At 47.4% G+C, this 16,154-nt stretch overlaps 1 protein-coding gene across 1 annotated transcript in view; it reads left to right on the top strand.

Annotated features, from left to right (window-relative positions):
* Window positions 1–16,154, top strand: part of CCDC87 (coiled-coil domain containing 87) — a 111,926-nt gene that overhangs the window by 16,870 nt on the left and 78,902 nt on the right. Inside the window, 2 exon segments of the mRNA XM_077262901.1 lie at window positions 2,950–3,027; window positions 14,232–14,377. Coding sequence (XP_077119016.1) covers window positions 2,950–3,027; window positions 14,232–14,377 — 224 coding nt within the window.

Raw genomic sequence — 16,154 nt, 5'->3', positions numbered from 1 at the left:
AAAAAAAAAACCTCAGAATTTCCTTTCTTATTATCCCACTTCTGCAATGCATTAAACATTCAACCTTGGCCTGGCATACTGTTATGACCCCAATGGCAGAGGGTCTCTGCAATAAATACCAAGTCTGCAAACACAAAAAACCAGCTCATAGGGCAGTGGTAACTGGGCTGACCGTATAGCTAATCCTAGCACCACAAATAGCAGCAGCCGGGGAACGTGCCTACGTTGGTTCTAGACGTCTCGCGCCAGCCGGAGAACTAACTAACCCTAGAAGGGAAAAGATAGACCTTTCTTGCCTCCAGAGAAAAGACCCCAAAAGTTGGATACAAGCCCCCAACAAATAATAACGGTGAGGTAAGAAGAACAGACAAACGTAAGAATGAACTAGGAATTTAGCAAAGAGAGGCCCACTGACTAATAGCAGAATATAGTAAGATGACTTATACGGTCAGCAAAAACCCTATCAAAAATATCCACGCTGGATATTCAAGAACCCCCGAACCGTCTAACGGCCCGGGGGGAGAATACCAGCCCCCTAGAGCTTCCAGCAAAATCAGGAATCACATTTAGTATAAGCTGGACAAAAAATAAGAGCAATACAATTAACCAAAAAACAAGGAAGCAGGACTTAGCTTAATTTTGCATGAACCAGGACCAGCAGACAGGAGCAAACAGAAAGGACTGATTACAACGATGCCAGGCACCAGACTAAGAATTCAGGAAGTTCATATAGCAACACCCCTGGACTAACGACCCAGGTGGGTGCCAAACTAGGGAAAGACAATCTCAGAGTCATACCACTAGTGACCACAAGAGGGAGCCAAAAAAGTCTAATTCACAACAACAGGATGGTGGGGAAGGAGACAATAGGTTGAGGGTTGCAGCAGCTCTGGTGTTGGTGAGGGGGTAGCTCCGGTAGTGGTGAGGAGGCAGCAAGGTCAGTGCAGGCTGTAAGCTTTCTTGACGAGGTGGGTTTTCAGGTTCCGTCTGAAGGATCCGAATGTGGTTGATGGTCGGACGTGTTGGGGAAAAGAATTCCAGAGGATGGGGGATATTCGGGAGAAGTCTTGGAGGCGGTTGGGTGAGGAGCGAATAAGTGTGGAGGAGAGAAGGAGGTCTTGGGAGGACTGGAGATTACGTGAGGGAAGATATCGTGAGATTAGTTCAGAGATATATGGAGGAGACAGGTTATGTATGGCTTTGTAGGTCAGTATTAGTCATTTGAACTGGATACGCTGAGGGAATGGAAACCAGTGAAGATATTTGCAGACGGGGAAGCAGAGGAGTAGCGAGGAGAGAGATGGATTAGTCGGGCAGCAGAGTTAAGGATGACTGGAGAGGTGCAAGGGTGTTAGCAGGGAGGCCACAGAAAAGGATGTTGCAGTAGTCGAGGAGGGAGATGATGAGGGCATGCCACAAGCATTTTAGTAGATTGAGGGTTGAGGAAAGGATGGATTCTGGAAATATTTTTGAGCCGGAGGCAAAAGAAGGTGGAATGAGCTTGGATGTGCGGTTTGAAGGACAGGGCAGAGTCAAGGGTTACTCCAAGGCAGCAGACTTCCGGTATGGGGGAAAACGTGATGTTGTTAATTGCGATAGATAGGTCAGGTAAGGAAGATCTATGAGATGGAGGAAAGATGATGAGTTCAGATTTGTCCACATTGAGTTTGAGGAAGGGAGAGGAGAAGAAGGAGGATATGGCTGATAAGACACTCCGGGATTCTGGACAGCAGAGAGGGGACGTCTGGGCCAGAGAGGTAGATCTGAGTGTCATCAGCATAAAGGTGGTACTGGAATCTATGGGACTTTGAGTTATCCCAGGCCAAGTGTATGGATTTAGAAGAGTAAGGGTCCTAGAACAGAGCCTTGGGGGACTCCAGCAGAGAGAGGGTGGGATGAGGAGGTAGTGTGGAGGTGGGAGACGCTGAATGTGCGGTTGGAAAGGTATGAGGAGATCCAGGATAGGGCGAGGTCTTTGATGCCAGATGAGGAGAGGATCTGTAGTAGGAGGCAGTGGTCAACTGTGTCGAAAGCAGAGGACAGGTCTAGGAGGAGGGGTATAGAGTATTGTCCGTTAGCTTTGGCTGTAAGTAGGTCGTTAGTAATTTTGGTCAGGGCTGTCTCAGTTCCGTGATGGGGCGGAAACCAGATTGTAGATTGTCAAAAAGTAAGTTAGATGAGAGGTGGGAGGAAAGTTCAGCGTGGACGTGCTGCTCCAGGAGTTTGGAAGCGAATGGGAGCAGCGATATTGGGTGATAGCTGGACATAGCGGTTGTGTAGAGGGTTGGCTTTTTAAGGATAGGCGTGATTGTGGCATGATTTAAAGCAGAAGGGAAGGTACCAGAAGTTAGTGATAGGTTGAAGAGGTGGGTTAGGCATGGGATAAGAGTGGAGGTGAGGTTGGAGAGGAGGTGGGATGGGGTTGAGTGCACAAGTGGTGAGGTGTGATTTGGAGGAGACAATTAAACTCCCCTTCAGTGATGTTGGATAGGGAGGTTATGGGGGAAGGGCATTGGTCTGGTATACAAAGGGGTTGTGGTGGTTGAACAATGAAGACTTGCCTTGTTTGGTCGATCTTATTTTTAAAGTGTGTGACAAAGTCCTCAGCAGAGATGAGGGAGGTTGGAGGGGGCAGTGGGGGGCGGAGGAGGGAGTTAAAAGTTTTTGTTTGGGGTCGTAGGATAGGGAAGATATGAGGGTTGTGAAGTAGGCCTGTTTAGCAGAGGTGACGGCAGATTTGAAAGAGAGTGTTGCCTGTTTGAGTGCAGTGAAGTAGTCTTGCTAAGGTGTTTCTTCCAACTTTTTATTGGGTGCTAAATTTTATATTTCCAAAATCAATATACATATATTTTGATATATAGTATCTGTTCTATAAACCAACATGTATGTTATACTTAGTTTGTATAATTAGTTATATGAAATACATTTATTAAGTTATTCCTATTACAGATAACATTCAGGAGAAGAAACATTTAGCAGAAAAGAAGATTAACCTAAATGAGAAAGTTGAGCAAAATGTTTTTAGTGGTAAGTCTCTATATACAGTAGATGCCAATGATGAGCTTAACCAATCTAAGAGTATGTGTACACAATGTTTTTTTTAAGGCATACTCCAACTGGAACCTACCTGAAAAACAACACCAAAAAGAGTTAACTTATGCACAGTAAAGTCAAAACGACTTGCTGTTTATATGTTCTGTCACTTTTCACTTACTTTACCTGTTTTATTCAGGTGGCTTCCACTTGAAAGTTGCTATTATATATAAAAAAATTAAAAGCCACCGCAAAGATGATACAAAAAAAATACAAAAAAAATTTTCAGAAAAAAAACTTCCAGCTGAATAATGAAGAGTTTTCTGTTTACAATACGATGCGTGTACAATGTGTCATGGGAGACCTAGGTAGGCAAGAGCTAATAACCCGGGACCCTGCGATTTCCCTCAGACTAGGGAAACTCTGACTTACCCTCTCCCAGAGTTTACACTGATGGTGTGCATGTCTGGGCCTCCATCCTCACCCTGTCTCCTGTTTCAACCCTAGGCTGAAACCACCACCCAGTGAAGAGACCACACACCAATACCCACAGTAAGCACAGACAAGGATAACGGAAAAATATGAACCACGCCGCAGTCACACAGGAATACACTATAAGTGCTCAGGGCAAAATAAATACAAATATAGGAAGGAAAAAATACGACAAAGGGAAATACACCACCAGATTCCATACTCCAACTCCTAGCTCACCACTCCAGACCGAGATAACCAAGCACAAGACAGAGGCTATAATCGGCGACGCCCAATGTTCAGAAGAACTACTTAAAGGCAGTGGGCGTGGCCCAGCTTCCAATCCGAGCACCAGCTAAATTAACCCCGGACCAGCTAGATAAAATCTAGCCGACGCCACTGAGCGCATAGTGGACAAAAGTGGAATTACCGCTATCTGTCGAACGACCTAGTATGAACAGCATCCGACATGACATTACCCCGCCTTCTACAAGGGACCCCAGGGCCCTCATGACTTATAGGACCCGGCTTGTCCGGTTGACGGCGATGAAACATACTGACCAGCCGATCCGCATGAACGTCCGAGGCTGGTACCCAGGACCTTTCCTCAGGCACATAACCACGCCAGTGTACCAAGTACTGTAAAGTGTGGCGCACTACACGAGAGTCAACCACCTTGGAGACTTCAAATTCCAAATTACCATCCACCAAGACTGGAGAAGGCATTGGTGTCGTGTCCACAAGACCCACCACCTTTTTTAGCAACGATCTGTGGAACCCGTTGTGTATCTTATGATCTTAGGAAGCTCCAATCGGTACGCTACTGGGTTAATGACAGCGGCGACCCTAAATGGACCAATAAACCGTGGACCCAATTTAAGGGATGGTATTTTGAGTCTTATGTTTTTTGTGGATAACCACACCCAGTCATCCACACTCAGGTCCGGACCTGGCACACGCCTACTGTCAGCCACACGTTTGTACCTAGCACCCACACTCAACAGGCGCTCTCCTCCAGACTGATGACAATTGTGCTCCTAACTGGTCTTCCTCCGGGACGCCGGAAGAGCCCCCCTGACTCAAAGTACAAAATTGAGGATGTAGCACGTAAACACAAAAAGTACAGCAAGGGTGAATCCTTGTTCCCGAACTCCATCTGGCCCAACCCGGGGGGTATCCCACTGGAGGGTCACCCCGTCTGGGCCCACGTCTACGGGTTCCCCCATCCTAGTCGGCAGCGGTGGTACTAACTTCCCCATTGCATCAGGGGGTAACACCACTAGCTCCGCCGAGAGGAGACGGCTTTTACTGCGGTGAGGGCCGGTCGCGGGAGCGGGATCGAGCAGGGGAGCAGGGGCGTCTTCCATACCTGCGCCCGATGTGATTCCACCGATGTCGATCCGGTCCGTTGACGGGGACACTGGAATCGGCTGCAGCCCGGACCGCGGCTCTTCCACGGTGGTCCCCGGATGCGGCTCCGCCCACCATGGTTCCTCCTCCGCCGGCTTCGAGGACGGGATGAATAGGCTCCGTTCCGCGGCCGGCTCCAAGGAATTCAGATCCTTCCGCTGCAGTGGACGTAGGTCCGCCTCTGGTGGAGGAGGGCAAGCCGGGATCGCTCCTTCCTCGTTCAGGCACCTGCTGTTCGTCATCGTTGTCCGATAGTCGGTGGCAGTGCATGCACCTGGCTCCGCCATTTCTCCAAGGTCGGGCTCCTTCTTCACTTCGTTCCCGCCGTTGCAAATCAGGGGGCGGTTCTCCTCTGCTGCTGGGTAGGTCGTCCTCTCGCAGCAGGAGTCGGAGGGGGCGGTCGCTACTTCTGGCGCCGCTTTGGTAGTCTCCTCCCATGGCACGCCCTTCTTCTCCCTCTGCGCTCCCCGTGGCGCTGCAATGGCGGCGACTTTTGGCGGGAGTTTTTGGCGGTAAATGGCGCAGCACAGTCCTTGCAGTAAAGTACAGTCCAAACGCAATAAATCACAGTTCCAAGGCATACATGACCTGATTCTTCGGGCTTAAGTAGATCCTGTTCGTGATGCCAAGTTTGTAGCGCCCCCACTGCCGCAGGGCCGAGGGGTACCCGGTACCGGGCCTCTGAGTCTCTGCTCTGGGGTTGTCACGGTGGCTAGGCCCGGTCCGTGACCCTGCCGAGGGGTGTACAGTAAATAAGTATGACGGATGACGGTGGTGAAGCTGTAGTGGTGCGGTGCAGTAAATAACGAGGACACCAGGTTGCAGTCTCTTTACCTCTTTACTGAAGATCTCTGGGTCCTCAGTCCGGAATCCGGATAACCAGGCTGCGCAAGTCCGGCCGGTCCAATGGCACCTCCAGAGTTCTCTTAGCAGGTGGAAATCTGTGCCTTCCTTCTAGCGCTATGTGTTGCGGTCCTTCCCTGCTGTGCTTACAGAAAGTCCCCACAACTGTTGTGTCTGTTTCTTAAGTTCCCTCACAACTCGATTAGATGATGTTCTGCTAATCCTCCGTCCCTCCCTGGTGTTATGGTTGGGACGGCACCCGTTTGACGGGTAGGCTCGGAGCTCTTCCGGGACCCTAGAGTCGCCCCTCTCCACAAGTTGCCCCCCAAGACTGCATAGGTGATTTAAGTTAGACAGCCCGCCTTAGACTGACTGTCCTGCCGCTGTTTAGAGTATCGCTTGAAGCTGGATGTTGTAATACTCCCTCGGCGTTCCGGCCACCGGTAGTGCGCCTCAGTAGGGTGTTGCTTCGGTCTTACAGCACGACCCCTACTGGTATTCTCCTTTTGCCTTGATCTCGTTTCTCACTCAGCACAATCTATCTCGCTTCTGGTCCTTCCTTGGGCACAGCCGCTATCCTGAGCAGGCACGGTCCCGTTACGTTCGTTCAAGTTGCCAAGCCTCTGTCAGGATCCCACCCCTGACAGAGACCCTACTGTATCTTCCCCCACAACACCCTCTGCCACAAGGTGTTGCCTGGTTCCAACCCAGTCAGCTTTCTCATCTAACTTCCTGCCTGACCCCCAGTTTACCCACTATGGTGGGGAGTGGCCTAGTGAATAGAACCCTTAGCTCCCCCCGGAGGCCCGGCTGTGAAATGTATTGGTGTCTGTGATACCTGATCCGATGAACTCCTTCAGTGCCATCAGACGCACCATAGCTCCCCATAGTGGCGGAGCCACAGTACTGCAACGACCAGGACTGGGGCGCTGCACGTCCATGGCTTACTAGGTACCTCGAGAGGAAGTAGTGTGCCAACAGGACGAGAGCGGGGCGTCTTAGCCCTAGCGCACGTGGTGCAAGCTGACACGTATGAGACCACGTCCTGTTGGATCTTGGGCCACCAAAACCGACATGACACCAACTCCAAGGTGCCCCTAACCCCTGGGTGGCCAGCCAGGACAGCATCATGATGCTCCGCCAAAACCTTTAGGCGGAGATGAAGCGGTACAAATGTTTTGTTGATGGGAAGCTCAGATGGTACCTCCTCCTGGGCCTCGGCAATCTCAGCCTCAACCTCGGTAGTGAGAGCCGAAACCACAACACCCTTTTGGAGGATGGGTACTGGATCTTCCCGAGGTTCTCCCCCCGGAAAACACCTGGACAGAGCATCCGCCTTAGTGTTTTTAGACCCAGGTCTGTAAGTGACAACAAAGTTGAACCTCGTGAAAAACAATGCCCAGCGAGCCTGCCTGGGAGACAGACGCTTGGCAGACTCCAAATAAAGCAAATTCTTAAGGTCGGTAAAGCAGTAACCTGATGAACTGACCCCTCCAAGAAGTGTCACCATTCCTCAAAAGCCAATTTGATTGCCAACAACTCCCTGTTGCAGATATCGTAGTTACAATACGTTCGGTGGGCGACAGTTTCTTGGAAAAATAGGCGCATGGACGCAAACCGCTCAAGGATGAGCCTTGTGACAGCACCGCCCCCACACCAACCTCCGACGCATCGACTTCCACAACAAAAGGTTTTGATACGTCTGGCTGCACAAGAATGGGGGCCGAAACAAAACTGTTCTTAAGAAATTCAAATGCGCGCACAACAGCCTCAGGCCAAACGGAGAAATTGGTACCCTTTTTAGTCATGTCAGTTAGCGGTTTAGCAATGATAGAAAAACCTTTGATAAACTTCCTATAGTAGTTAGAAAACCCAAGGAACCGCTGAAGTGCTTTTAGGTTATCAGGCCGTTCCCAATGCAACACCGCTTGCACCTTAGCGGCGTCCATTTTAAAACCAGAAGCAGACACAATATAACCCAAGAAAGGCAACTCCTGAACCGAAAATACACATTTCTCAAGTTTCGCTTATAGCTTATTCTCTCTGAGAAGCTGTAACACCTGCCTGACATGATCTAAAGGAGTATTACGGTCGCAAGAATATATGAGAATGTCATCTAGGTACACGATAACGAATTTCCCCAAAACATGCGAGAACACATCATTTATGAAATGTTGAAACACTGCAGGTGCATTTGTCAACCCAAATGGCATCACAAAATTTTCAAAATGACCCTCAGGGGTATTAAAAGCCGTCTTCCACTCATTACCTTGACGGACTCTTATGAGGTTGTACGCCCCCCTGAGGTCAAGCTTGGTAAACTACTTAGCACCTGCCACCTGGTTGAACAAATCCGGTATCAATGGCATAGGGTATGGATCACGAACCGTAATCTGGTTTAACTCCCTGAAATCCAGACACGGGCGTAGTCCGCCATCTTTCTTCTTAACGAAGAAGAACCCTGCTGCCACTGGCAAGGATGAAGGCCTGATGTGCCCTTTGCTCAAACTTTCAGCAATGTAATCCTTTAGCGCTTGTCTCTCCGGACCGGAGATGTTAAACATCCTTGCTTTAGGCAATTTGGCCCCTGGTTTAAACCTGATAGTACAGTCATAGGGGCGATGTGGTGGCAACTCTGAACAACCTTTCTCAGAGAACACATCCACAAAATCCAGAAGTGACTCAGGAACGCTTGGAGTCACAGCTGAAACACATGTGGCCAAGCTATTTTCCTGGCAGAATTCGCTCCACTGAATTATGTCCTGAGTTTTCCAGTCAATAACCGGGTTGTGCATCGACAACCATGGAAAACCCGGAACCAATTGTGCTGGAAGACTCTTGAGCACCTTACATGTAACCTGCTCGAAATGAAGAACCCCAATGTGGAGTTTCACCTCAGCCACAAACTCAGTAATCTCCCCCTGTGGGAGAGGAGCAGAATTGATGGTAACCACGCGGATAGGATGAGGCAGTTTTTCGATCCTAAAACCGGCAGAGCGCGCAAACTCCTCATCAATGAGATTTGTGGCAGAACCACTATCCACAAAAACAGTGATTGGCTGCTCTCTGCCAGCGACAATAACTTTGGCAGGGAGCATGCATTGAGAAACCACCATGGAGGATATACATAAGCTCAGATTGGACTCCTCCACACTCTCTGAGCTTAGAAGTTTTCCGCCGTTGCATTTTTCTTAGACAGCAGAGGACAAACATTAACAAAATGACCATTTTTACCGCAGTAAAAACAGGCTCCCTGCTTCCTGAGCACAGGGGCTTGATGCTTAACATGTGACACCCCTGCGATTGGCATAGGTTCCGTGGGCTCACCTGCAGCAACCTCACGTGAACCTAAACCTTCTCCCACAGGCGGTGTCTCATGCTCCCCCTGACGCAACCGGCGATCAATGCGGACCACAAGACTTATAGCGGAATCTAGTGAAACAGGAGTCTCGTACATCAGGAGGGCTTTTTTAACCCTTCCAGAAACCCCATGAATAAACTGACACCGCAGCGCGGGATCATTCCACTGAGTGTCGACCGCCCAGCGGCGAAATTCAGAACAGTAATCCTCTGCAACCCGCTCCCCCTGGCGATTAGTGCATATCTTAGATTCTGCTTGAGCCATTCTGTCAGGATCATCGTAAATGTGTCCAAGAGCAGAAAAAAACTCCACAGAGTCAAATGCAGCAGAATCAGATGGCAAAGAAAACGCCCATGCTTGGGGGTCCCCGCTTAACAATGACAACACCAGGCCCACACGCTGAGCCTCATTACCTGAGGAGATCAGACGCATCCGAAAATGCAGTTTGCAAGCTTCATGGAAAGTAACAAATTTACTGCGTTCCCCAGTAAACTTTTCAGGCAAAGGAAACTTAGGTTCAGCAACTCTACCTGTCACTCCGGCTTGCACATTAGATACTGCTAGTCCCTGTTGCTGCACTGCCCCCCTCAACTCAGTGACCTGTAGGGACAGCGCCTCCATCTGGTGGGTTATGGAATTCATGGGATCCATGGAATTCAAATAATGTTGGCCGATTATAATGTCACGGGAGACCTAGGTAGGCAAGAACTAATAACCCGGGACCCTGCGATTTCCCTCAGACTAGGGAAACTCTGACTGACCCTCTCCCAGAGTTTACACTGATGGTGTGCATGTCTGGGCCTCCATCCTCACCCTGTCTGCTGTTTCAACCCTAGGCTGAAACCACCACCCAGTGAAGAGACCACACACCAATACCCACAGTAAGCACAGACAAGGATAACAGAAAAATATGAACCACGCCGCAGTCACACAGGAATACACTATAAGTGCTCAGGGCAAAATAAATACAAATATAGGAAGGAGAAAATACGACAAAGGGAAATACACCACCAGATTCGATACTCCAACTCCTAGCTCCCCACTCCAGACCGAGATAACCAAGCACAAGACAGAAGCTATAATCGGCGACACCCAATGTTCAGAAGAACTATTTAAAGGCAGTGGGCGTGGCACAGCTTCCAATCCGAGCACCAGCTAAATTAACCCCGGACCAGCTAGATAAAATCTAGCTGACGCCACTGAGCGCATAGTGGACAAAAGCGGAATTACCGCTGTCTGTCGAACGACCTAGTATGAACAGCGTCCGACATGACACAATGGCATCTAAAAGACGCCATGTGCACATGACCAAACTCTAAAATCAGCAATTAAATGAACATCAGTCCCTTAACGACTGCCGATATGTGAGCTGAGCCTTACTGCGGTCTTTTCGGAGGCAGGTGAAGAACTGGTGCAGTATAAGCGATTAGACGACTTTACTGTTTTGGCAATTACAGCGATACCAGATTTATATTGGCTTTTATGTTTGATTGCTGTAACAAGCTAAAAGACGCTTTTTATTGCAAAAACTAGTTTTTGTATCGCCATATTTTGAGAGCTCGCTGAGCTCTGACGGACATCATTACTCCTCGAGATTTCAGTCTTTAATTTGGTGTATTCCTTGATATCCTGGAGGGCTAAGTCATAATACGCCTTTTGAGGTTCTCCCAACAAATATGGCACCATCACCTCCGCCCACTGCTCTGGAGGAAATTTCTCCCGTTCAGCCACCCTCTCGAAAACAGTTAGAAAAGCTTCCACATCATCCCCTGGGCTCAATTTTTGCAGGGCTCGTCTTACCATTTTCCAGACATACGAGTCATCACCTAGAGTTGTGGAGGAGACCGCTGGCCTCCCTCGTAGCGCCTCGGCGAGGAGTTCCATTTGCTGCGTTATCGCCTCCTGCTGCTGTTGCCGCTGCTGTTGTTGTTGAAGCTGCTTTGCCAACAGTTTATTCGTCTCCTGTTGCGCCATTTGCTGCTGTTGACTGTCCTGCTGTTGCTGCTGTTGAACCTGGACCAGCTGCTTCACAAGCTCTTCCATGCTGCCGGACATCTCGTGCTGGATGGCGGATTTTACCCAGGACATGCCGTTGTCCACATCCTCTATGCGTGTTCCTGGAATGCTGCCCGCATTCTCCACCACATGTGAGGGGTTGACTCACTCAGCTGCTTCCAAAGGTAGACACAGGAATGCTTCTTGTGGTTAATACCTGCTGGTTTATTGTGGAACAGCGTAAACCATAGCAGGGTTCAGCAAAGTAAACAGAGCCTTTCTGGCATAATGGCAAAATAAAAAAAAGATAACGTATAGCCAAAGTCCATATGTCTGAGGGATTCTCCCGCTCAGACCACCATGTGTCTTCAGCTCCACCTGGAGCCACAGTTTGGAGTCTTTCCTCTCCAAACCACAATACACACACAGAAAAAAACAGTGGCTGTACATTTAACATCACAGCCACACCCTTGAGGTAGAGATATGGCAAGTAGGCGTCCCGCCCATCTCTTACCTACTGAGCTACAAACCTGTCCATAAAATGGCTGATTAACTCCTTCAGCACGTAGCATGCTGAAGAGAAACTTATGGGTTTCTAGATCACGGAACAGAAAAGATACAGGTGCTTCACACAAAATTAAAATATTATTAAAAAGGTAATTTGATTCAGTTCTTCAATGCAAAAAGTGAAACTCATATATTAGATAGAGTCATTACAAACAGAATGATCTATTTCAAGTGATCATTTCTGTTAATGATGATGATTTTGGCTTATAGCCAATGAAAACCCAAAAGTCATTATCTCAGTAAATTAGAATACTTTATAATCGATCTGAAAAATCCGAACTGTTGGCCTACTGAAATGTATGTTCAGTAAATGCACTCAATTCTTGGTCAGGGCTCCTTTGGCATCGATCACTGCATCAATTCGGCGTGGCATGGAGGTGATCAGCCTGTGGCACTGCTGAGGTGTTATGGAAGAGCAGGATGCTTTGATAGCATCTTCAGCTCGTCTGCATTGTTGGGTCTTGTGTCTCTCATCTTCCTCTTGACAATACCCCATAGATTCTCTATGGGGTTAAGGCCAGGCAAGTTTGCCAATCAAGCACAGTGATACTGTTGTTTTTAAACCAGGTATTGGTACTTTTGGCAGTGTGGACAGGTGCCAAGTGCTGCTGGAGAATGAAATTTCCATCTCCAAAAAGCTTGTCGAAGAGGGGAGCATGAAGTGCTGTAAAATTTCCTGGTAGACGGCTGCGCTGACTTTGGTCTTGATAAAGCACAGTGCACCTACACCAGCGGATGACATGGCTCCCCAAACCATCACTGATTGTGGAAACTTCACGAGACCTCAAGCATTTTGGACTGTGTGCCTCTCCCCTCTTCCTCCAGACTCTGTGACCTTGATTTCCAAGGTCTAGTGTGAAGTTTCCCACTCGTACAAGTCTATAGGTGTGTATGAAACATCGGACTGCACTCTGATGTCATCTCAGTGCAGTCCAATATATGCCGAGACAGGCAATGGAGGAGATGGAGAAATTAATTTCTCTGTCTCCTCCGCACCTATGCTGTGACTCTCTCATATGAGAGGATCAGAGCACTGACATTCGGATCACCCTCACACCAGAGCAGGAGCCGAGGGTCATTAATATGAGAGGATCAGAGCACTGACATTCGGATCACCCTCACACCAGAGCAGGAGCCGAGGGTCATTAATATGAGAGGATCAGAGCACTGACATTCGGATCACCCTCACACCAGAGCAGGAGCCGAGGGTCATTAATATGAGAGGATCAGAGCACTGACATTCGGATCACCCTCACACCAGAGCAGGAGCCGAGGGTCATTAATATGAGAGGATCAGAGCACTGACATTCGGATCACCCTCACACCAGAGCAGGAGCCGAGGGTCATTAATATGAGAGGATCAGAGCACTGACATTCGGATCACCCTCACACCAGAGCAGGAGCCGAGGGTCATTAATATGAGAGGATCAGAGCACTGACATTCGGATCACCCTCACACCAGAGCAGGAGCCGAGGGTCATTAATATGAGAGGATCAGAACACTGACATTCGGATCACCCTCACACCAGAGCAGGAGCCGAGGGTCATTAATATGAGAGGATCAGAGCACTGACATTCGGATCACCCTCACACCAGAGCAGGAGCCGAGGGTCATTAATATGAGAGGATCAGAGCACTGACATTCGGATCACCCTCACACCAGAGCAGGAGCCGAGGGTCATTAATATGAGAGGATCAGAGCACTGACATTCGGATCACCCTCACACCAGAGCAGGAGCCGAGGGTCATTAGCGTATCGCATCTTATGCTCTCCCATCAGATGTTATACGCTCGTGTGACTCCAGCCTTATACTGTACATAGTGATCAACCACAGAGGATGCTGCTTTACACGGATATTCAAAGAGCAGCAAGGCGACCAGTCGTGGTCTGAATCATATGTAACTCTCTAACTGTTTTGCTTGAGCGCTTGCTGTAATGGGTCTCTGTAAATTGTGTGTAATGTCTATGGACCATCTAAAGGTATGAATTCACGGCCACTAGAAAACTGGCTAATGAAATTAGAATTAAAGGGAATCTATCATCAGGTTTCTGCTACCCAATCTGAGAGCAGCAGGATGAAGGGACAGAAACCCTGATTCCAGAGTTGTGTCACTTAGTGAACTGCTTGCTGCAGTTGTGATAATATAACAGTTTTCTCTGCAGCATATCTAGCAGTGGTCTCTGAATGCTGAGCTCTGTATAACCTCGCCCACACCAATAATTGGCTGCTTTCTGTGTTCACTGTGCACATTGAGGCAGGACTACATGGCACAAGACAACTAGTCCTTTAGGGATAATCTTTTGCTGATGAAACAGTGATTTTATTGAAACTACTACAAGCAGCCCAGTAAGTGACATATCTCTGGAATTAGGGTCTCTTTCCATACATCATGCTTCTATATGATTAAATAGCAAAAACCTGCTGAGAGATTCTCTTTAGTTGCAGGAGCACTGTATGTATAGCTTAATACCGGCTTAGTTAAATATCTGGTTTCTTAAATTGCATTAATACTAAAATATATGTAATTAATGTTATTTATATTTCTGTAGATGAAATGTATGGATCCTCAGTTGCCCCATTTATGGAGGATATGTGTACCGTTTCTGAAGATGTTCTGTGTGAAATTATTAGAAGGAGGCTACACCATATCTCAGCAGTGAATGCTACTGTCTCCACAGAGATTCAGCAGATATTTGTATGTATTGTTCCATGTGTGTAATCAGATTTAATCTGATGTGATTGCATGCTGTGATAGCTCTGCACATATCAGCAAATTTGGGTACAAATCATTTATCCACTACCAAACATAATAAATGGGAGAAATCATTAGCATATATACATGTTGTCCTCACATGTCAAACTGATACGTGTTTGACACATTACATTTCGAAACACCATTGATAATGAATTGACCCCTATTTGTGTCCTTTTGACAGATGTCTATAAGCTTTTACCTTTTTTTATTGTACTGGTAAGTGTTGGATGTTGCGCCTTTTAAAAACAAATCAATCCACATTAAATGGATCCAAAAGTATACTGTAAGGTGACTGCCGGACATACAGTGGATGGGAGATATGTATCACAGAGGTGGATGTCCTCTGTGATGCAAACCCGGAGTAATGCTCTAGTACACATATTACTAAGAGGGGTTAATCTGCCATGACAGGGCCCTGTTTAATGTAAGCTTCTGAAGAATTGGTCTGCACAGAAGCTCTCCATATCTCCACCCCAGGGTGTGGTTCACATTGTTAAATAGGGCCTGTTTGTCTCACACATGGTCTGTGTGTGGAGGTGTGCAGACCTCCAGGATTGTGTGCTTTTGCTAAAGGCCTGAGAAGCTGAACTGTAACCCAAGTGGGCAAACCCACACTATTATATGAACTTTTTACTTTATGCCAGACAAGGACTGTAATTAGGTTTTCCTGTGATGTGGTTTATGAGGAATAAACTTGCCAGACTTTTAAGTAGAAACGGTTCCTGTGATACCTCATCCCCCTCCCAAGTCAGTAGTATTGATAAAATGTGTATACCGTATGTGTGCATGTAGATGCCTACTGTTTGCAGCTACATACCATTAGGTGCCTATACCACTGAAGCAGATAGGTTCTTCAATGACAGGTATTGAAATCCAAAATGCCTGAACCATCTGTCATGGGAGAGTTGGGAGGCCTACATATACATAGAATAGTGATAGTGACATGGAGGGTAGAAAAATGCCGTGATCAATTCTATATTTAAAATATCTTTAGTTCTTCAGTCCAATTACATACAGATGTAAGTGATATTAGCAGATTAATTTATAAACTACACACTGAAGATTAATGCTCGATGAGATTGCTATAATGCAGATAAGTAGAAGATTATTAGTTAACATACTGATAAAATCTTTGGGTCCTGTAATTTTATTGTTTATACCAGAGTTCAGTTTTAAAATGAATCTGTCACCAGGTTTTTTCTACTCCATCTGAGAGCAGGAAGCAGGATAATGAAGGGTCGGAGACCTTGATTCCAGTAATGTAACACTTGCTGGGCTACTTGCTGCAGATTTGATAAAATCACCGATTTATCTGCTACAGATCTAACAGTTCTCTGAATGCTGAGATCTATATAGCCCCACCCACATCACTGATTGACAGCTTTCTGTGTACTGTGCATAGACAGAAAGCTGCCAATTAGTGATGAGGCGGAGTTATACAGAGCTCACGAATATGGAGAACTAAATTACAGCTGGATTGCTAGTCCTCTAATGATAGTCTCCTGCTGATCAAATAGTGGTTTTATCAAACTTCTGCAAGCAGCCGAGAACGTGACAGTTCTCTGGAATAAGGCTCTCTACACTATGCTGTTCTCAGATTACGTGGCACAAACGTGCTGATTGATTCCCTTTAAAGGGTACAGGTCCCACATTGTCTGTTGAAGATCACACTGCTCCCCAGCTAGTCAGCTTCCTGATTGCTAGAGGGTAGGCGCTC

Source organism: Ranitomeya variabilis, chromosome 5 (assembly GCF_051348905.1).
Source record: "Ranitomeya variabilis isolate aRanVar5 chromosome 5, aRanVar5.hap1, whole genome shotgun sequence".
Lineage (NCBI taxonomy): Eukaryota > Metazoa > Chordata > Amphibia > Anura > Dendrobatidae > Ranitomeya > Ranitomeya variabilis.
Note: the sequence above shows the minus strand (reverse complement) of the source record. Positions and strands in the feature narration are given on the sequence as shown.